Source organism: Antechinus flavipes, chromosome 3 (assembly GCF_016432865.1).
Source record: "Antechinus flavipes isolate AdamAnt ecotype Samford, QLD, Australia chromosome 3, AdamAnt_v2, whole genome shotgun sequence".
NCBI lineage: Eukaryota > Metazoa > Chordata > Mammalia > Dasyuromorphia > Dasyuridae > Antechinus > Antechinus flavipes.
The window spans coordinates 452,064,533-452,087,898 of NC_067400.1; the positions used below are offsets into that span (position 1 = coordinate 452,064,533).

Here is a 23,366-nt window from a genome sequence, read left to right on the forward strand (position 1 = left end):
TATATATATATATATATATATATATATATATATATATATATATATATATATATATATATATATAAAAGATATCTGCTAATGAAGCAAGATTGTTAGCTTATACCCACGCACATACACATAATACTCATTTCTATTTATATGGAATACTAAAAGTCTTAGTGCAGTTTTTAAGTTTTAATAGATGAAAATTATGTTAAGAGACAGCCCATATATACACACATATAAACATATAGATATATATATATGTGTGTGTGTGTGTGTGTGTGTGTGTGTGTGTGAGTATACCTTCCACATGAATTGAACATTAGAATATTAAGAATAATAATTATTTACATCTTATCATTCTTTTTAGGTATGTATTTTGTGTCTTCAATTAGACTGAAACATGTCTCCCTACTCCTATCTGAAAGGCAATGGGCTGCCTTTTTTCTTTATAAATTTTTCATAGACCCTACTACAAGTCTCTGCACATAGTAGGCCTCCCATAAGGGAGTAAGTGGTTAATATTTCAGCATGTCACGAATAAGGTGGGTACAATGTCCAACTAAAGCTAAGTCTGTTGCTTATTTTTCATCTAATGGGGTAGGATGAATATAAAACAGAAAAAGTGATACTTCATAGTTTTTTTGTTTTATATTAACCCCTGGATGACACCTGAAAATTCAGAAAGTAAATCCCGTACCTCTGGCTGGCCCAGTGCAACAAATAAAGCCCGGATTTCTTTGAGTATCAAAACAGCTAGTTTGCGTGTGGCCACCTGGAAACTGCATAATAACACAAGGGCAAATCCTTCCACAGCATGTAATACACTGGAATAAGGACTTCGTTCTGTTGGTATTCTGTGACTGGATCCATTAGGTATCAGCTGAAATACAACAAGCACAGCTCACTCAGAAAACACAAAGACCACTGGCAGGGAGGGAAGATACTATTATATAATAATTTCAAAAATTGACATAGTAACACAGATGCCTGTAAATCTATTTATCTGTCAGGGATCGCTTGTGTGTGTGTGTTTTTTTTTTTTTTTAAATAAACTGACTTATTCTGTAATACAGTCAACTATTGTCTCTAATGAGAATTATCTTTTTCTAAATATGAATTAATCAACAATTATTTATTAAGTGCTATTTTATGCCTGGCACTAAAGTAGACATTGGAGATACAAAGGCAAAAATAGAATAATCCCTGTACTCAAAGAATTTATATTCAATCAAGAAAAGTAACTTGTACATCTGCTATTATATATTGATAGATACAAGATAGTTGGATAAAAGGCTGCATGTAGAAGATGGAGCTTGAATCGAATCTGGAAAACTCTAGATTCTAAGGTAAATTTTTTTTTTTGAGACTGAATTTTACTACCTTGCCCTGACTGGAAGGCCAGTGGCCAGTCCCAGACCTGAATCCACCACTGATCAGTGTAGAAGTTTTATCTGCTCTATCTCCAACCTGGGGGTATTTGTTCCTCTTAAGGCAGCCTGGTGGTTCCCACTCTCAAGGGTGTATTATATTGGTGACAGACTTAGTTTGGGATTTTCTGAGTTCCAGTAATCCACCAGCTTCAGTCTCCCCAGTATTAGGGATTACAAATATCATCTATTAGTCAAATTAAATATTTATTAATTATTAACATTAATTATCAATAAAGTTCAATAGCATAAATTTAAATTAATATATCAATATTATTAAATATTATCTAAATATTAATAATTTTAGGGCAGTAATAGGGATTGGACTTATGATTTCATTAGTTTAGAGACTCCTGGAGGAGAATATTCTATAAATTCACATTGGTATGTTCTTTGCAGGTGAAAAGTAAAGTGACTTACCCAAGTTTACTCATCCAGTATGTGACTGAGGCAAGACTTGAATCCAGGTCTTCTTGGCTTCAAAGCCAAATCTCTAGTCACTATGTGTTGCTGCCTCCCTATTATTAGTTATATTTTAATAATAGAATAATAAATACTCCTGACTTTTGGAATGATCTGGTAAAACCTATCCTGCTCCCCTGGTTTGTTTCATTCTGTAGCAACAGCCCTCAAATTGCTCATTGCTTTGTCAATCACCAACTTCTGATCTTTATATTAGATACTTTTCCTTCAGATAATTCCTTGAGCAGAGAGAAGAAAATGATGAGTTTTTTCTCTCTCTAGGGACATCTGACAAAGAGACAAGTACACTTCCCCCAAATGATCACCATACTGTGGAGCAGGCTACAGACTTTTTACATGTGTTTTCAAGTTCTATTTTGGACCAAAAACTCCCTATTATTTAAAATTTTTCTTTCATTAACAAATCTGTGAGAACATTCATTATTTGAAAAAATTAGCTCCATTTTTGTAAGCAAATCTAACTCGAATCTCTTGGCTCCTCAGGTCTATTTCATGGGGGAGAGAGAATATATCACTCATAGGGAGAGTAGATCTGGGGAGACTCATGAATGAATGGATAATTTTTCTGGATTGTGAGCCATACAAATGAATTAAGCATAAGAACATAATTTGGAGAGAAAACTCTTAAGACAACACTAAACAAACTCCCAGAACAGGACTGATTTCCTTCCTGAAACTTACCTCTGAACCTCTATTCTTGTTGGTTTGTTCATACACTTTGCCTTGGGTCTGGATGACAAGTTTCCACTGAGTAAGCAATTGGAGTAGCAGTTTCAGGGATGTATCTAGGAGGGTGTGATGCATGTCATTGACTTCTCGCAGGAGGAAATTAGTGAAACCAAACAACACATCTTCTCTCCAGTCTGTGAAGTCAACAAGTAACCCCTGAAGGGAATTCTGGGCAATGTGTCGAAGTTCATCATCCATGTGGATAGACAGCCTATGGGAGTAAAAAGGAACGCAGACAAATGATTCACCTTGTTTGCTTTTCATATAAATAATGTGTGCAGATTAAAGGTAACTTCCCAGGACCCAGTTAATTGTAATAGTAGATTAATTGCTGATTTGCCCTAATAGAGGGAATTTTTTCATTGGAAGTGCCTTATAATATAAATGAATTAATAGATGTTGTCCAAAAACTTCCCAAAACTAAACCAGTAATGCAGCTAACTTTCTAGATACTATTTCCTATGAAATAATTATATTTTAAAGATAAAATAAATAAGCCTAAGGAAATTTAAGTCACTGTTTCAGAAATTTCAGTGATTAAATGAGTAATAGGATTCATTGCAGGAATAAAATTTATCTATTAGAAGGATGAGAGTTCATTTCCTGACTTTCTTCCTTTTCACTGACCAATCACCAAACCAATAGGTATTTATGAAGCACTATGTGCCAGACCGGAATGCACTTTATCCTCATCTTCTCTATGGTTTCCTTTAATATTCAGTGCAAATTCCACTTTCTGAAAAAGGCCTTTCTTGGACTCCCTTTCTCTCCTCTTCCCCTACCACCCTCCCCTTGCCATGGTTAGTGTCTTTCCTCTGACTACCTTCCATTTACCCTTGCATGCATGTGCATAGTTGTTTACATATTTTTCCTTTTTTAGAATGTGAACACTATGAGGGCAAGGACTGTGTATTTTGCCTTTCTTTACATCCCCAGCACTTAGTCAATGCTTGAGACATTGTAGATACTTATTCAATGTTTTCTGATTGATTATTCCATCTATATAGCATTAAATTAGTGACAGACTATATTTTAATATCCCAATAATCAAATCCTATTTATTTCTAAAGGATGTTATAAGTTCTTAGTGGAGGTGTTCCCAGTTGAGGTGATTTATTTCTAGATGAAAGGCATTTTGTTTCAGGAATAAAATTTATAGGGCCTTGATCTGGATTTCTAATTTAAAGGTATAAATGATAAATCATCTACCATTATTTGCAAGTTAGACTCTCCCTGAGTATATCTAATGACTTAGAACCAAATCTCTAATTTAAACCATGCATCAACATAGTCCCCAATATAACACTTAGCATATTCGGGGAATTCAACAGATGTTGACCAGGAGTGATGAGATTGGTCATAAAAATATGCAAATAAAGATATTCAAAATCAACAATTAAAGCCATTTCATGATCTATTTAGATGTAATTTTTTTAGTTATAAAGGTCAGTCTGTTCAATAGCCTTTCTATTAGCTTAATTTCAACCTTTACTCAGCACAATTTAAAATAAAGAATCTGTTTCTAATGTCAAATCATACAATTTGGAACCATTATAAGACTCTGGTGTACCAGGTAATCCCAACTACAGCTTAATCCAAATGGGATGCCATCATTCTTAATTGATGGTATTCATATATTTAAGAAACTTGCTTAAAAAACAACAAAACAAATCCCCCAAATCCCAAGACAAAAGCATAATGTAAGAATTAATTGCAATTTCAACAAGAATTTTTAAATGACCCACTTATGTGCAATGCACAATATAGCCATCTTTTTGCACTCTTGGAAATTCCAATTAAAGAAAAACCTACCACAAAAAAGAAGCTTTCTGATTGCTGAGGTCAATGAAAGTCACAATAAATAATAAGGGATGATAATTATATCTTAACATCTTACAGTGTATACAGTGACATATATATATATATATATATATATATATATATAGTTTATATAACAGTTAATACAGTCCTATATATACATATAGCATGTATAATACTACACACACATACATACATATGCACAGCCCATGTTTTATATATGTGTGTGTGTGTGTGTGTGTGTATGTCATCTTTATAACAAATGTACAGTTTAGGTAATATAGATATTATTGTTCCTTTAAGGAGAAATTGAGGCACAAAGTAGACATGTGACTTACTTAGGTTTCTCTGCTGGTAAATGGGCAGAACAAGTTTTCAAACTTCAAGTCTTCTAACACCAAATCTATTACTCTGTACAGTACAATTTCTTGCTTTTAAGAAATAAAACTGGGGCAGCTAGATAGCTCAGTGAACAGAGAACTGGCCCCGAAGTCAGGAGGACCTGAGTTGAAATCCAGCCTCAGACACTTAATAGTTCCTAACTGTGTGACTCCAGGAAGTCACATAATCTCAACTGCCTCAGAAAAAAAAAGAAATAAAAATTGTCTTTCAAGAAAAGAACTTGTAGCTGGTGCTTATTAATTAATAAGAGGAAGCAAGCTTTGTACTGTAAGGATGCACATTCTGAACACCCTTTCTCCTGGGCTTTCTCTTAACCTTTGGCTGGAGACTGTGGAAGGTGGAAGCAGAAGCTTTCTCCTGGACCTTTCATTTAAGGAAGGGCACCCAAATCAATCATCTCTTTATTCTGTATCCAGTTATACTCCTCTGGATTTTCCTTATGCCCCAAGTAGGGTACCTTCCCTGCCTGTCTTCAGCTTCCTTTTATATATTGTCTCTTCCCATCAGGAGCAGGGACTTTTGCCTTTCTTTGTACTCCTTGCCTGGCATATAATAGGTACTTAGTAAATATTTATTGACTGTCTGAATAGCCTGGGACCATGAAGGGCTTCTAGAAGGCTATTATAGTATCAAGAGTCTTAGATAGATCCTATTTTTTTCCTTTACTACAAGCTGCTAAATTTTTATCAGTTGCCTTGCAGAATATGTGCCTAAACCTAAATGAAGCCATGAAAAGCTCCAAAATAGGCAGCTACAAAAACTATGGCATGAAAACATACCAAATGAAACCAGAATGGCTGACATGACTGACAGCCGTCCCCTTCCATCAGCTGGCACTAACCAAGCAGAGGATGATTACAATTGCTCAGATTCCTATGCACACATGCTGCTGCATTCTCCAGGAGCCGTGTGTGCCAGGGAAAACAGTCCTGGAAACCCTCATAGGAGCAATTTAGAATAACTAAGCTGTGTGGTCACAAGGGTATGTGCTCCTCTTACAAGGTTGTTACTGAATAAGTAAGGGCACAGCTGCTAAATATTTCAAAAAAGGGAAAAAACCCAGACTTTGACAAAGTCACCTTCCTAGCAAACAAGACATGGGATGTTTCATAGGAAACTTTTACTTGAAGGTAAGTTAATTCAATGGACATCTATTAAATGCCTACTGTATTCAGAACACTTACTGCGTATTAGATATTGGAGGAGATACAAAACTTAGATAATACATGATTCCTGTATTTCTGCAGCTTATGTTCTATGTGACAATCTATACAAAGTAGCAAAAAACCACCTGCTATATAAGGCCTGAAGCAGGGGTTCTTAACCTGAGAACCCCTAAGCTGCTTTGCAAGGGACCCATGAACTCAGATGAGTAAAAAAAATTAGTTCTTTATTTTCATTAATCTTTGGTTTACTTTAAAATCCTATGTATTTTATTTTATGTATTTAAAAATCATTATTTTGTGAGATGATCCATAGGTATCACTAGTCTATGAAGGGGTCTACAACATTAAGAAGATTAAGAAACCCTGTACTAAAGGGAAAAAGTGTTAGGACAGAAGAGATCAGGGAAGGCTTCATAGTGGAGGAAGTAGCATCTGAGCGGGATTGTAGAGAATGGGTAGGAAGTTAATAGAAAATGGGAAGAGGGAAGGACATTTCAGGGTTGGAGAAAAATATAAGTAAAGACATGGAAGTGAGGCTGTGCTGTCTCTCATAGTAGAAGCTTAATTAATGTTTGTTGAGTTGAAAGGAATGAAGGAGTTTGAATATTAATTGGTGGACCACTAGGAATCACTAAAGGATTTTATTTTCTTAAACCATCAGCACAATATGGGTAGATCTAGTCATGAGCAAGATTGTTTTGGAAGCTATGAGAAGCAAGAATTGGAGGGTAAAAGTGAGCATTAGTAGAAGACATTTTAGAAAACTGAGGCAACAGTCCAGGGAGGTAGATGGTAATGGGCCTCTGTGTTCATCTAGCAACAGTAGGCCTAGAGATCATGGGACATATTTGAAAGATATTGTAGCTGCAGAATCAGTTCTTTTTTTTTTTTTTTTTAATTTTTTAAAATTTTTTTATTTTTTTAATTTTTTATTTAATAATTACATTATATTGACACTCGTTTCTGTTCCGATTTTTTTCCCCCTCCCTCCCTCCACCCCCTCCCCTAGATGGCAAGCAGTCCTTTATATGTTGGATATGTTGCAGTATATCCTAGATACAATATATGTTTGCAGAACCGAACAGTTCTCTTGTTGCGTAGGGAGAATTGGATTCAGAAGGTATAAATAATCCGGGAAGAAAAACAAAAATGCAGATAGTTTACATTCGTTTCCCAGTGTTCTTTCTTTGGGTGTAGCTGCTTTTGTCCGTCATTTATCAATTGAAACTCAGGTCTCTTTGTCAAAGAAATCCACTTCCATCAAAATATGTCCTCATACAATATCGTTGTCGAAGTGTATAATGATCTCCTGGTTCTGCTCATTTTACTTAGCACCAGTTCATGTAAGTCTCGCCAGTCCTCTCTGTATTCATCCTGCTGGTCATTTCTTACAGAACAATAATATTCCATAACATTCATATACCACAATTTACCCAGCCATTCTCCAATTGATGGGCATCCATTCATTTTCCAGTTTCTAGCCACTACAAACAGGGCTGCTACAAACATTTTGGCACATACAGGTCCCTTTCCCTTCTTTAGTATTTCTTTGGGATATAAGCCCAATAGAAACACTGCTGGATCAAAGGGTATGCACAATTTGATAACTTTTTGGGCATAATTCCAGATTGCTCTCCAGAATGGTTGGATTCGTTCACAACTCCACCAACAATGCATTAGTGTCCCAGTTTTCCCGCATCCCCTCCAACATTCATCATTATTTTTTCCTGTCATCTTAGCCAATCTGACAGGTGTGTAGTGGTATCTCAGAGTTGTCTTAATTTGCATTTCTCTGATCAATAATGATTTGGAACACTCTTTCATATGAGTGGTAATAGTTTCAATCTCATCCTCTGAAAATTGTCTGTTCATATCCTTTGACCATTTATCAATTGGAGAATGGCTTGATTTCTTATAAATTTGAGTCAGTTCTCTATATATTTTGGAAATGAGGCCTTTATCAGAACCTTTAACTGTGAAAATGTTTTCCCAGTTTGTTGCTTCCCTTCTAATCTTGTTTGCATTAGTTTTATTTGTACAAAAGCTTTTTAATTTGATGTAATCGAAATTTTCTATTCTGTGATCAGTAATGGTCTCTAGTTCATCTTTGGTCACAAATTTCTTTCTCCTCCACAAGTCTGAGAGATAAACTATTCTATGTTCCTCTAATTTATTTATAGTCTCGTTCTTTATGCCTAGGTCATAGACCCATTTTGATCTTATCTTGGTATATGGTGTTAAGTGTGGGTCCATGCCTAATTTTGCAGAATCAGTTCTAAAGGGAAGAATAAAACAGGTTTTAGGGGAAAGATGATAAATGTGATTTGGGACATATTAAGTCTGAGGTACTGGGGGACATCCAAGTGAATGTCCTATAGATGGCTGAAGATGCAGATCTGGATTTGTAGCTCTAGAGTTGTGAGGAATTAAACTTGGAGATAGATTTTGGAAGCCATTTGCTTAGAAATGGTAGTTGCAGTCCTGGGGGTGGATTAATCTCAGACTTCTCTAGGCTATGTTGCCTCTACTCAGCTCTTCCATCTCTTCCCCACAATGGGCTGGATTCTGTCCTTGGCTCCCTCAGCTCCCTCAGTGTTTGCCTTACTTTGTTGAAGACCAGGTATCCATGGACTTCTAAACCACACCATTCTGCTGCATGGCTCACCCTTCCCTTCCCACACTTTGAATATTATCTTCCCTAATTAGTATTTAGACTACTAGAGGGCAAAAACTATCTTTCTTCCTTGAACTTATATCTCCAGCATCCGTCATGGTACCTGGAACATATTAAGTATTTAATAAATGCCTTATGAATTGTCCAAAGGAGAGCAAAACATTGAATCTTGGGTATCATCTTTAACTTAAATAATATTAAAAAAAATTTTTTTTAAAAAAGGAGGATATGGATACATATATAGAAAAGAAGAAATCCTGAAGATAAGAGAAAGAGAAAGGGAATGATTAAGGGAGGAAGCTTTTAATGAGTAAAATGCAATGGGATCAGGTATAGAAATATTTTAGAAGTAGTAGGGTTTATCCTTGGCAAGGGGAAGGCTCACTACTTCTTTAGGGTATGAAGCTAAGGAATAGATGCTGGGAATAATCAGAAGGTTTTGAAATGGTAGTGAGAATGACTTTTATTATCTTAGTAAGATAGTAGGAATAAGTTTGTCAACCTGACCCAATTAGCTCCATTTTGTGACTGAGTTGTTCTGACCAAATTTTTTACCTAGAAGTTATTTCTTAATAATAAGATAAAACACTTGCCTTTTCAAGGAGAAAGCAGAAGAGGGAGGAAGGGTATTTAGAAATGAAAATTAAAAAAAAAACAAATGTTAAATTTTATTTTACTTGTAATTGAGAAAAAAAGAGAGAAATACAAGCACTTCTGCAATTTGATGTCTTAAACATATATGCTTGTGCTATTAAAAACTAATCAGCATATCTGGACTCTCTGATAGGACAGAATACTGAGAGATAAAATATAAATAACTTCATCAGTAGTTTTTTATAATAAATTACTCATCAAATCATATAGTGAAAAAATTTAGGAATATCCATAGCCAGAACTATAAGAAATGCATCAGTCTCCTCTAGTTCTTGATTGGGACTAGCTTTTGCTTTCCCCACATTTGAGACTCAGATAGCCTGTGAACATTTGAAGGCAGTGCTGATTGATATAGACTTGTCAGACTATCACCTTGGAAGAAAACACAGAGCCTCCAGCTGGGCAGAGAGAGAAGCTGGTTATGAGCATTGGTACAAAAGAGTTTTAAGGGACTTTTAAGAAGCATTTATTTTGTCTTAGAGTTGGCTGATGTTAGCATTGTTTGCACATATTGATTAATGAGGTTTGGCAGAATTGAAAAGTCTGAGTTTCAGAGGTCTGCAGCCGGCTAGGAAACTGAGTTCTCTATTTTGAAGGAAGGGGGTCCAGGTGGTGGAGAGGCAGAGGAAACTGGAAAAGCTGCCATGGAAGATATAACAGTCAACTAAGGAAGACTAAAAGGATGCTTATAGTGATCCCAGTGGGCGTGACTAGGGGCAAAAACCAGAGCATGTTCTTATCTCTTTGAAAAGCTCCGAATGGGTTGCTATTTGGGGAAATGAAAATATACAGCTTGTTTTGTCCCTTCTCCAGATCTGAGACTTTGGGATTTTCTTTTCCATTGCTGCCATTCTCCTGCAGCCTCCTTCTTCCTCTAGTGAGAATCCTATAACGATCCTTGTCCTTTGCTGCCATGCTCCTGTGCTTCTTTTTTACCTTTCCCTTTTCAGCTCCTTTGGTTTTTTTGTTCTGTTAACCCCTTAGGTCCCCCTAAGGACCTCTTAGCTCCTTGAGGGTGGGGTCTTTTTTTTTTTTTTGGTTCCTCTTTGTATTTGTATTCTCAGTGCTTAGCACAACATCCAGCATCCACCAAATACTAAATAATTGTTTACTGTTTAGACTTGGCTTGCCATGAACAATTACTTCCTTAACAATGAACAATCACACCATGTAGAAAAATTTGTTGAAAATATGTCATTTCGAGTATATGATAACATGTTCATAGTTACATTACCTAAGCAAGTTTGAAAATTGAATCACAAAAAATCCATAAATTATGTTAGGAAATTGCCTCTCCTAGTCTTTAGTAAACCAGAATTACTCTCTGTACATTTGAATTCATATAGATATTTGAGTAACACTTCGGATCACACATTATCCTGTAATAAGGAATGGCAAAACTTCTATTTAAATTAATTTAATCTTTAAAAATAAGACAGATTTTTCTATAGCATTTGATAGGCTGATAACAGTAGTACTTCTAAAACAGTAAGTTCCATAAGCTCTCTGGCTCTTTCATATATTATCTGCCACATCCATCCATCTATCTATCTATCTATCTATCTATCTATCTATCTATCTATCTATCTATTTATCTCTGTATCTCTGTATCTCTGTATCTATCTCTGTATCTATCTATCTATCTATGTATCTAACTATCCATCTATCTATCTATCTATCTATCTATCTATCTATCTATGTATCTAACCATCCATCCATCCATCCATCTATCTATCTATCTATCTATCTTTCTTTCTCTGGAAAAATGTAAGCAGTTTGATTTGAATTCTGTGCCCCTAGAATATCCGAAGATGATCTGAAGATCTGAAGATGGAGATTAGAGATATCAAATAATTAATTTTATCTGAGATGAATTGATTGAGGTTTTCTATGACAATGGTTTCATAATGGGTTCTACCAACCAACTTTGCCATGTTCTTAACTTCTCCTCAAGACTAGGAGGCACACGAATATTTATTTGTTCTTTTGACTTATAAAAACAGCACCCATTGCCTCTGGCTTGGTAAGAATGTACATAATAATAAACATGCCACACTAAAAATAGCAATTGCATTCCAATGAAATCAAATAGAATTCCCTCCCCTACATGACTCAGGTCTGGTTAGATTAAGTTGTTAACAGAATTGTTAAGATCACTCTTTTACACGGAGTAGCCAGATATTCTGTCTTTAGCTCCCTGGGTGAAAGAAACCTATAAGATCTCAATGTAATGGCTGTCATTAAGGTCTACATAGATTCTGGAGAACAGAGAAGTTCAGTCACAAAATCATTTGAGTTCTGCTTCCAAACCCACCAAATTAAGCATCAATAAAATAAAATGTAAAAATACTGAATTTCTTCTCTAAGCCTCTCTAAGCCTGTACTAAAGAGAAGACATAAAACCTAAGAAAGGCATCCTATCTGCTTGTCTTTAATAATGCACTCTTCATTCTTTAATGTTTTCTTGGTCTGTGTCTAGCCCTATCTCTTTATTTTACCAATTCACCAGAGGTTAATAACCTAAACTTCAAGTGTTATAGACTTTTGGACAGAGCAAATAATAATAATTACTGACCTTTATAAAATACTTTAAAATGGGTAAAGTATTTCACATTAACTACTATTTGTAAAAGAAAAGTTCACACGGAGTCCAACCAAGGAAATTAGAGACAAAATTTGAAATGCAACATGATGTTAACTTTTTTTTTGAGGGGGGGGGAAGGGGGAGAATAGAGACTTCTTAATTTGTATGAGTTATCATTGTGTACATTAAAGGAAGACACACACAAAAATTAAGTCATGGGCCCTAATTTTTTTAGTGGCTTGTAGTGCAGTGAAGGAACTGAAATATATTTACATATAAATAAAATATGTTTACATGCAATAGTACAAAAGAATATTAGAGACATTCAAGAAAAGTGTTATATGAAGGTTGAGGGACATAGATAATTTCCAATCATTGAAGGTTTTATTGAGAAGATGGAATTTTAGTTGGATTTGGTTAGGATGGGTGGCATTTCAAATTGTTGAATAATCATCCAATTTTTCTTCTCATTCCAGTGACTCTTAAATACCACTAGGATTAAATTCAAAGTCCTCTGTTTGGAATGTAAAGCTCTTCACAACCTGCCTCCTCATTTATCTCCAGCCTTATTATACATTACTCTTTGTCACACATTCTATAATTGAGACAAATCAGTTTTCTTACTGTTCCTTATGTCAGATATTTGGTTTCCTGAATCCCTGCCTTTGCCTTGGTCATACCTCTCCCTCATTCCTGGAGTATGTTCCTTTTTCTCCTCCACTCTCAGAGTCTTTCATTTCCTTCAAAGATTTGGCTCAAACACTAACTTCCACCGGAAACCTTTCCTGAGCAACCCATTCCTACTGCTTCCTTCACCATGACTATTTATTTATTTTGCATCTACCTACATATTTACAAGCTTCTCACTGACAGAATCTTAGTACCTGGAAGAAAAGGATTGTCATTTAATCCTGCCTTTGTATCTCCAGGGATAAACACAGAAGTTGACACCTATTTGACACATATTGACACATAAGTGCAAATTCAGAGATGGATTAGAGCATCATATTTATTGCTTAAAAATCAAAATGTCTTCGTATATAATGAAAATAACTTTGAACTCATAGAGCAGTTAGGAGGTGATAGGGAATCAATGAGGTTTTTGGAAAAACTTTTTGAAACAGGTACTACTAGATGTACATGACTTGTTTCTTAACTTAGATTATCTGCTCCTTGAAGTCATGTTCCAATTCTCAATATCCCCTATAGGACCTAACAATGGTTTGCTGACAATATGTATGTTTTCAATATTGGTGACTGAGTTAACAACTAGTTTGTAATTTTGGGAAATATTACCTAGCATGAGAGTCAATTGTAGTCTACCGTCCCAAAGTCACTGCATTATTTGCTCACTTACCTGGCTAGCAAGTCAATCAGCTCAAGTTTGGACATCCCATCAGGAAGCAGTCGAGGAATTGCAGCAACACAGGTTCTGAAAAGGTCAATTTTTGGCTTTCTCTCACCCCTGAAAGTGGAAAACAGTATGTTTATATAATTTTAAAATGTTCTGAAAATTAAAATAAATGAATTCATATCTTTATACATAAAGGTTTGTAGAATCACAGAATTTTAAAGATAGCTATTTTAAAGACCATTTAGACCAACTCCCTTATTTTTTCACAGAAATTAAGTGTCCTAGAAAAGTTAAATGATCTGGACAAGGTCACATAGCTAGTTTGTGGCAGAGATAAGAACCCAGGGCTTCTCATAGTACAGCATTAAATTCACTATTTTATAATTATTTTCTAAGGTATAAACATTTAGATTGGTGAGCTCCAAGACATTTGAAGAAAGTTTAAATGAAAGACACAGCTGTGGATTTGAGGAGAAAATGTTTATGTACCAAAATGTTGATGTCAGTATTATAGAATTAATTATAGGCTGTTAGAGCTGGAAGGGACCTAAAAATCAATGAGTTTAATTCTCTTACATTTGTCTCACAAATGAGGAAACTGAAAGTCACAGAGAGGAAAGGAATGGTCAAGATCACACAAGTAGTAAGTGGCAATGTCAGGATTAGGATAAAAGTCATCTGATTGCAAATCCAAAACTCTTTCTAATGTACTCTACCTGACATACTCTTAAAATGGTTTGAATTCATTTTATAGGTCCATGGAACCTAGTATTCTTTGATTACACTGAAAATATGAAAGTCAGTAAGGAGTAGTGAACAGAAAGCTTTCTTGGAGCCAGAAAGAACTAGGTTTAAATTATATCTCTTACACATACTGGCTGCTTAAGTCATTTTATCTCTTCATGTTCTAAGCAATACTTGACCCACTTTAGTAGAGGGAGTTTTCTCATTTGGGAATTCCTTATAACAATCAAATTATAGGCCCAGTCCCTCTTCCTCTTCCTACTGAAAAGATCACCAAACTCAACCATAATCAGTGAGGATTACACTATATTCATTCCCAAAGACAACATTCAAAAATAGGGCACTAATGACATGAAACTCCTCCTCCAATAGACAACTGAAGATATCTCTAAGAGACTTACTCTTCTTTCTACATATTCCAGGGGATACAATGGATCTAACTTTAAAAAATGTGCTCCACAATCTAGTTCTGTCTAAAAAATGGGCATAGCCTGCTCTAGGGATAAGAGTACATGATGTTTCTGATCTTTGAAATTATCTAGACAGGATAGAGCTCTATGAGAATATTTTATCTTCTTTTTAATCACATTGCTGAGACTGTGAAGAATGTACACAAAGCATACCTACCTTGAGCATCCTGTCTATACTGTAATTATACTGTGTAAAATTTGCAAGATACATTTCATGGCAAAGTGCTTTGATTTTTTATTCTTTCTTTCTATCTATCTATCTATCTATCATCTATTAAGTAAATGATCTGTTTGGCTCTCTTATTGCTTACTTTCTCATTAATTTTTATAGAAAAATGAAATAAATTGGAAGTGCTTTAAAATAATTTACTTAGGAGAGGTTATGATTTTCTACTTAACTCTAACATTTTATTTTCTTGACAAAGAATGCTGGATTGATTCAAAGTTAATATCCTGTTAGGAAAAGATAGTATTGAAGATACAAAACAACTCAGAAGCCTGTTGCTCTTTTTTTTGGGTCACAATTTCTGTCTAAATTTTTTTTTCAATCAAAGAAGCATTTATTTCCTATCTTTTCTACCTTACCTTCTCATTAAAAAAAAAAAAAAACAAGTCAAGACCAAAATCTTTATAACAAATTTGCACCATCAAAAAACCAAATTTCTATATTCCCTATCTCCAATGTACAGGACTCATTATGCATTTTGAATCTGTCTTCTTTCTTTCATGAGGTAGATAGTATGAGAAGCCATTCACTCATGAAATGGTGACTACAAAAAACACAGACATATGCCAAGTAAAATTCATTCACATTATAGGAAATTTATAGTCAGACATGCTTTTCACTGTTTCTTAAGATGATGTTTTATTGTGTGAGATTGTTTCTTAGTAGGTATTTACAAGGTTATTATCTTGGGAAAGAACTATTAGTGAAAAAAATTAAAATGTAAGCATTTGTGTCAGTTGAAAAACATAGTTGGACATTGTAGTCCTTTTAACAGACCTTTCTCATGAGTTTTTTATGACTCCTGAGGAAGAGTAATTATAAAGTTTCTTCCAACCACTGATGGTAAGTTATGCCTTTAAACCAAAATTTTATCTAGCTACAGAGCAATAATAGGAATCTGGTGATCTGTCCTTGTTCTTCACTTGTACTAATGTATATAATTTTAAAAAACTCTCCTAAGATTGCTTACCAGATGTTTTAAACAGCTGGGATTAGTTTTAGAGCTGCTTGGAAACAGCTGACTTTGGTTGGCTTAAAGTAGAAAATCAACTCTGCAAGACTGATAAAGCATTGCCTGGATTAAAAACTTTAATTAATTCATGATTCCTCTTCTTCTCTAACTTTCTTTATGGGAAGCACAAGAACCATCAACAATCTTTAACTAAGAAACATTATTAGCAGATGTCAAATTATTTATTAGCTTTTTATTATGGTTGTTATCTTTGGCTAACCCAGATGTCTAACAATAGCATCACTCATAAAAGGGGAAAAGAATGGAGAAGTAGCTGACATACTCTTTCAGATTCATGTCTAGAGGAAGAAAGACTGGGAAAGTTGCAGACAAAACAGCAAACCTCAATTCTACAGATTTTTTGTTTCAGAGACTCTGTTAACTTAGGAAGACTTACTGATTTGCACAACCCAGTAGGTACTTAATGTTTGTTGAACTGAATTAAGAGAGACTGTATTTAACTTGGTTTTGATTTATATTATTTTAATTGGCATGTCCAGTTTCCATTTTATTTTTGGAAAGGTAGAATTAAAATTTCAAGTTGTGTCTTCCCCTATCCCTCATACACTGTGTATTTATTTTGTATTTGTCTTAGATTTATTTTCAATGAACATTTTATATTCTTTGCATTTTTATATCCAGTACCTGAAAGTACCTGGTAAATAATTTGTACTTAGTAAATGTTTGTTGATTGATTGATTGATTAATAAGGTTCTATCATGGAAAAAAATCTGTTAAATTTGTAAATTCTTACTTTATCTATTTGCCCATATGGATCACTGAGATTGAGGAAAGGCAATGATGATGATGATGATAATGATAATAATAATAATTGCTTTACAATTATTTTCTCATATGATCCTCAGAACAACCCTGGGAGGTAGTTGCTATTATTATCCCATTTTACAGATGAGGAAATTGAAACAGGGGTTAAATGACTTGCCCATAGTCACATAATTAGTGAGTTCATATTTGAACTCAAGTTCAATTCTAGCACTTTATTGTTCCATGAATAAGAAGAATCTTCTAGAAAGTTTTAGATGATATGTTTTATGACTTAAAAGATTCACAACTGGAACAAAGTATATACTCCCTTTGTTGATGGAGATCATAACCCTTCATACTTTCTAAGATGGCCTTTATGAATTGGTATGGTGCAAAAAATTTATCACTTAGTGGTAGATAGCCTGGGATGTGGATTGTAATGAGCCTCTCCAAATTTAGCAGGATGGCCCTCAGAGGCGTGACATATAATCTGTAGTTAGGCTTAAGCTTGAAGCCGTTCCACCTTAGAAACCACTGTCAAAAAACCTAGATTCCGCTGGAATTATCTCTGATCACCCAGGGTCATTTTTCACACAGAGATGATAGAGTAGGGCTTGTTTAATAGATAACTGAATTATTCACACATAGGCATACCTACATATTTTTAGTATCATCACATTTAGGAGGCTTTTAATTCTTCTTGATCATCATTCATAAACTCTATTAGTCATATATTTTATTATTAACCAGTCAATAAACATTTATTAAATACCTACTTCTGTGCTAAGCATTAGGGATACCCAAAAAAAGTGTCTTCTTTCAAGGAGCTTACACAGTCTAATGGGAGAAATAATAGTCAAAACAGATATGAACAAACAAGAAACATGTGTAAACATATATGTGCATACATTTATGCACAATACAATATACACATACATATATATGTACATATATAGCTATGAATATGACAAATTAAAGAGAATTAATAGAGAAAAGTACTAGAATTGGGGGGGGGGATTGTGAAAGGCTTCTTACAAAAAGTGAGATTTTAGCTGAGACTTGAAGGAAGCTCGGGAACCCAGGAGGCAGAATTGAGGAGAGAGAGAGAATTCTAGGCATGGAGGTCTATGGGCCAAACATTTTGCTACAGTGGATAATAGTGCTGGATTTGGAGTCAGAGAGAGCTGGGTTCAAATTTCACTTAGACCTTTATTATCTGGACAAGCTGCTTAATTATCAGTTTTATCAGAATATTAGAATGAGATGACTCCAGTAGTTAGGTCATAGGAGTGTTGTGGGGACCAAATGAAACATAAACAAGGTGCTTTGTAAGCCACAAAATACTGTGTAAATATGAGGTATTATTACTATTAATATCACCAAAAGAAATATTTTGAGGAAATAACAATCCACAAATAACCACTCTCAAATGGTATAAAATACATAATAAAACACACACACATATTTATATAAGAAAAAAAATTAACTTATACCATTTGGGAATGGTGATTTTTTTTCCCTGTAAGTATTTCTTTAAATGGTGTTAATAAAAGTAACCATACATATCACATATTATATATTCATATACATACCACATATCTATATACAATATATACACATAAACACAAACATATACATACATACATACACATTATAAATAAATATAACCAGAAGTGTTGAGTGGGGTTCAATTGCTTTTGCAATTATGCTGGGCAAATTCTTGTCATATTAGATACTGGAAAGAGCTGAAGACAAGATTTCTAAGTGTTTTCTGGGGCCTGAGGTAGAGTTGGGCATCTTTGCTCAACATCCCTTTTCTTAAAAATATATGCACTAGTTCAGACACCCATGGAAATCTGCCTATCTCCCCCGCCAGATGAGATACAATTGAAAAAATGGATAGTCCAGTGCCTTGGATATAATAGTCAACTTAATCTATGTTTATTGCATTGACTTGTTGAATTTCTAGGTTTATCCTAATTTCTGTGGTTGGCCATAATATAAATGTTGGCAAATTAAAAAAAAAGATTTTAATTGTAATAACATAAAACTAAAAGATGGATTTATACATGGATTCAACATAAACTGAATATAATATTAATATTCATTTACTCAAGAGTTAGTCCTTACTAGAACTTACGTGATCATATCTTCAGGCTCTTTGTTTAACATTTGAACATTGGTCAGCATCATACATCTTCCCACTTCTTTATCAAGATGTCTTAAAATGTTGTCTACAGCTTTTCGTACTTGAGAGTAATATAGAGACATACCTGGAAAAAATGGACATTGTAACTGTATTTTTGACTACATACATATTATGGAGGAATTCAAAAGCCTGGAGGGAAAGTCAACCACATGAGGATTATAAAAAGTCAGAAAATGATATATATTATATGCCATAAACACTATTGCCCTAATTAAAAATTTTGATTCTTGTCTAACATAAAAAATTACATTATTACTGATTAAATGGATAAATGATATCTTATCCTAGCTCAGGATTTTAATAGCTTTATAATATCAACTGCTGAATTGTCTGTCAGTGTAGGGTTTACTTTAATTGAGTAGAGAAGAAAAGCTTTGAGGCGCAATTTAATTTTAAGTTTAAAAAAAGAAGAATTAAACAACATTCTAAATATTCCCAGAGACTGGAAAAACTTTGGTTTTGTAGTTTTCTATTCAATATGGGATTAATATCCTGCAGTAGAATGCAAATAGGGATTGCATGTAAATAGATACACTGTTAAAATGGAATCGAAAAGCTTAGACCTCATGAAAAACACTGTTAATGTATGTTATTTCTCTTGTTATAGCTTAAACCTTTTATTGTATCATATTTAAGAATTCTGCAATTATTGATAATTATTTGAATATAGGAAATTTCTTCCCATGCTTCTTTCCTGTCTTTTTAGTTTATCAACCCAATATATTTCCAACTTGGCAATTATTATACAAATTCTTTACTAGATTTCTAACTTCTGGGACTCTGTAGAAAGCTAATGTCAGTGCATATAAATTCAACATCATTCTGATAAATAAAAAATAAATTTTGTTGAGAAAACCTTATGTGGAGAAAAAAACTCAGAAGGCATCATGGCTCATGATAGGATTTAGGATATTAAAGCATATATTGGACATTTGCTATAGAACAAGAAAGAAATTAACTATAAAATAAAGTTTTTCTGTTGGACTGTTTCATAAACAGGATTATCTCCTAAAGCACACAGATGTCTTGGCACACTGTTGCAGATTTTGGATTATCAATATTAAAAGATTGGAAAGACCAAAGATAAAAACTCGACATTTTGAAGCCAAAATATTCATCCAGGAAATGCCAAGAAGATTAAAAGAAATCTAATAAAGCACAGCATGAATTAATCAAAAGACTGGATGACAAGATTTCTAACTAATTGCTTTCATAATGTCATTTAAAAATAAGTTTTTACTAAATAAAAGTATATCTTAGTCATTCCAAAAGCTCAAGAAGATTAAAACCCAAAGCATGTGTATCACTCACCTATCATCTTAGCCTCCTCTTCAGTTAGAGTCTTACTCAAGTAAGTTTTTTTCACTCTCAAGGTGTTTCCTGAAGGAAGGACAGCTCCTGTTACTGGCATGGGAGGCTCACCATCTTTCTGTTGTAAACTGTCAGCTATTACCAAAAAAGCCCTTAAACCTATGTTCATTCTCTGTAAGAGATAATATAGGAAGGGTGATGAAGAAGAATGTTGCTATTTTTATGTAAATAAAACATAACTCTTTTGGAAAAATAAAATTTGGTCACATCTATAAAGCACTCTGATGGACAAAATATCCAGGATGTTATCTGAATTTGGTCATGAGGGTCAACATGGAGTAAGAAAGGCAAAAGAGATGAGTGAACAAATACACACACAAATCAATTTCAAATTTAACATAGAAAAAGTCCAAATCTAAGTAAAGTACTGATAAAAATACTGAAACATTCGAAATTCCACAGAGTTTGGTACAATGGTGCATCCAGACCAGTGGTTCCCAAATGGTCCTTGGATCACTGATCTATGGAAATTGCCTTTTATGATGTTGAGTTTTAATGGATAGGATGTGCCCACCAACCATCTGTAATTTTCCTGAACAATCTTTTTCTATCTGTTACAAAAATTGCTCCTTTTCAGGAGGGATATATTTGGAAAAAAAGATATTAATAAAAACAATAAAAAAGAACTATAATAAGCAGTAAATTTTGTATCTAAACCTTTCTTACAGCTATATTTTCTCAGTTATTGGATAACAAGTTCAATAAATGTGTTATTTTTCGGGGATGTGTACTTCCTTTGATCCATCTTAAAACTTCTTTTAAACTTTAAGAGATGCTCATTGGTACTAATATTCCAGAATTTTCTAGCCTTATCCTTCATCATTAAAGACTTCTTTTAAACTTTTAAGAGATGTCTGTTGATTCTAATATTCCAAAATTTTCTAGCCTTATCCTTTATCATTATAGATTCTGATAAATCTTCCTGTACAGACTCTGCTTTCTAGATTGAAGTACTAATCTTTTCATCTATTACTGTATGTCCTCCTGCCCTCTGTTTATGTTAGATGTATTTTCCTGTACCTTTTCTAGTTCTACAGTACCACAAAATGGATCTACACATAGCATTCTGGACAGGACACATGATGTATAATGTCATTAAATACATCACTACTATGAGTAAATATGGAAAGGGCTGATGATTGGAGTCTCTCCATTTTTCAACGCTCAATTATGCACAAATGAATTATTTAATTTGTAGATTATCCATAGTAACCCCAAAGACTCTTTGCTTTTGTCACTGGACTGGGTCCTTGATGATTTTTGAGGATAAAAACAGAGGTGGTGGAGTATGTGATATGTGTATGTGGGGAGAGGGAGAAGAGAGACTGCTGATTATACATTTTTTATTTCATTCTAAAGATAAATGCCCAGTTTTCTAGAATAGGTTGTACTTCTTTTTTCTTCAATGTTCAGTTTGCTGCATTGTCCTGGTTGGTAAAAATATCTCATGTAGGTTTATAAATTTTTAAATTTATCTGCAGGGATGATTTAATCATTTCCTCCAGTGCTCCACATTATTTTAGGTTAAAGCAAAAGGAAGTGAATATCAGAAATCCCCCAAAGATAAGGGCAAAAAATCCCATTGTCACAGGATATGTCAGAAAATCTTCAAATATTTAGTGAAAATATATTGTAGACATCTATACAAAATCCCTCTTCAATCCTCATCTGAAATGCATGGCATTGAATATAAGAATTGGCATTGAATGTAAGATAATTATTATGAAATTAACTTATCTTTTGTTTTATTTCTTAGTGTCGTTTCCCTCCTCATACAGCTACATTCTCACCTTGCTTTAAAGTGTTTGCTATAAGGTGTATGAAAATTGTTTTAAAGTTAGTAATGTGTACAGTGGTGTACATATAGGAGGAGTTGTGAGTATAGATCTCATTGAATTGAGGATTCAAGCCTCAATTCTAAGCCTCTTTTCAGCTGAATGAAAAAGCACTTCTTTGCCAAGAAAATCCCAAATGAAGAATCTGAAAACAACTGAAACAACTGAACACACTAAAATTCAGCATTTCCTTCAATTATGAACTAAAAAACATTCTGAGAAAGGGTCCATAGGATTCCTAGACTGCCAAAAGGGTCCATGACATTCTCAAACCTTGGTTCTAAGGTTTAAAACTCCACCCTTCTTTGATGATTTTTGATTTTTATTTCAAGGGCTGACAATATGCATTGGAATCTAATTTCACAAAAGAAAATATTGATAATCAAAAAAAAAGTTTCAGATTTTCCTTTTCCAAAAAGCATTTAGACCATGAGACAAGTAGATTGAGCACTGGGTTGGGAGTCAGAGCACATGGATTTGAATCTTTGCTTTGCCCTTTAGTAGTCATGGGAGCATAGGCTCAGGGAGACATTACTTACACTGCAAAGTAAAGGTACTAGATTAGATGATCTGAAGCCCTCCTACCTCTAAATTGCTAATTGAATGCTCCTTTGAGTTGCTCTTTTGGGAACAGGAATGAATACACTGGCCATCCCCAAAGTATTATTACAGTGTTAGATTTCAATAGCTTAACATCATGCTAAGACTTTGAGAGAATACTGTATAGCCAAATAGCATAGAGTAAAATCTGTTGATCCAAACTTTTATTTTGGAAATACCACCATACTATGCTGTTTATTCAAACAACTTGACATTTGACAGAAACCTATTTCTGATGTTTTAGGAAAGATTTCTCTCCTTTGACCCCAATTCTTCATAGTAAAAATGTTTTTCTGTCATAATAAAACACACAGCCAATATAAGATTTATATAAAGTATCATACCTCTGGATTGAGACTGAAAGCTTTTGCTGGTTTTCCAACACAAAGGAAGTCAAAAATAATTTCTTTCATTGCAAAATCTAAACGTTCCTATGGAAGAAATAAATGAACAGATAAAAAAGATTTCTGGTTACAAATTTAATGTGAAATTTCTCGGTCTTCTTCTGTCCCTTCAAATGAAAACCTGAAGTAGTGGGTAATGAGCCAGCTTTGAAATCAAGAACACTTGGGTGTTAAGTCTAACTTCTGACACATATTGACTGTGTGACTGTGGACAATTCTTTAAGACTAGAGGTTGTATAGAGGAAGTACTGATTTACATTGGTAGGAGGGGGCTTAGACTTTTTTTTTTTTTAAACCAGGGACTTTCCCTTTACTAGCAGAATTACAGTTCCAGTGTCTATCCCTTAATTCTTTCAAAATGACTATTGTTAAATGACAGACAATCTATGTAGGATTTTATGTGGATCATAGAAAATCCCTAAGGGAAGACAATATGCATTTGAACCTTTGGTAA

General features: G+C 34.1%; 1 protein-coding gene across 7 annotated transcripts in view; it reads right to left on the reverse strand.

Annotated features, from left to right (window-relative positions):
* FRY (FRY microtubule binding protein) overlaps positions 1–23,366 on the reverse strand; it is a 514,411-nt gene that overhangs the window by 124,946 nt on the left and 366,099 nt on the right. For all 7 annotated transcript variants that reach the window (XM_051986496.1, XM_051986491.1, XM_051986495.1 and 4 more), the window contains 6 exons: positions 22,853–22,939; positions 20,014–20,185; positions 18,634–18,766; positions 13,280–13,387; positions 2,577–2,835; positions 683–865 (listed from right to left, as the gene is read on the reverse strand). In XM_051986496.1, the coding sequence (XP_051842456.1) occupies positions 683–865; positions 2,577–2,835; positions 13,280–13,387; positions 18,634–18,766; positions 20,014–20,185; positions 22,853–22,939 (942 nt within the window). The remainder of the gene's footprint in view (positions 1–682; positions 866–2,576; positions 2,836–13,279; positions 13,388–18,633; positions 18,767–20,013; positions 20,186–22,852; positions 22,940–23,366) is intronic.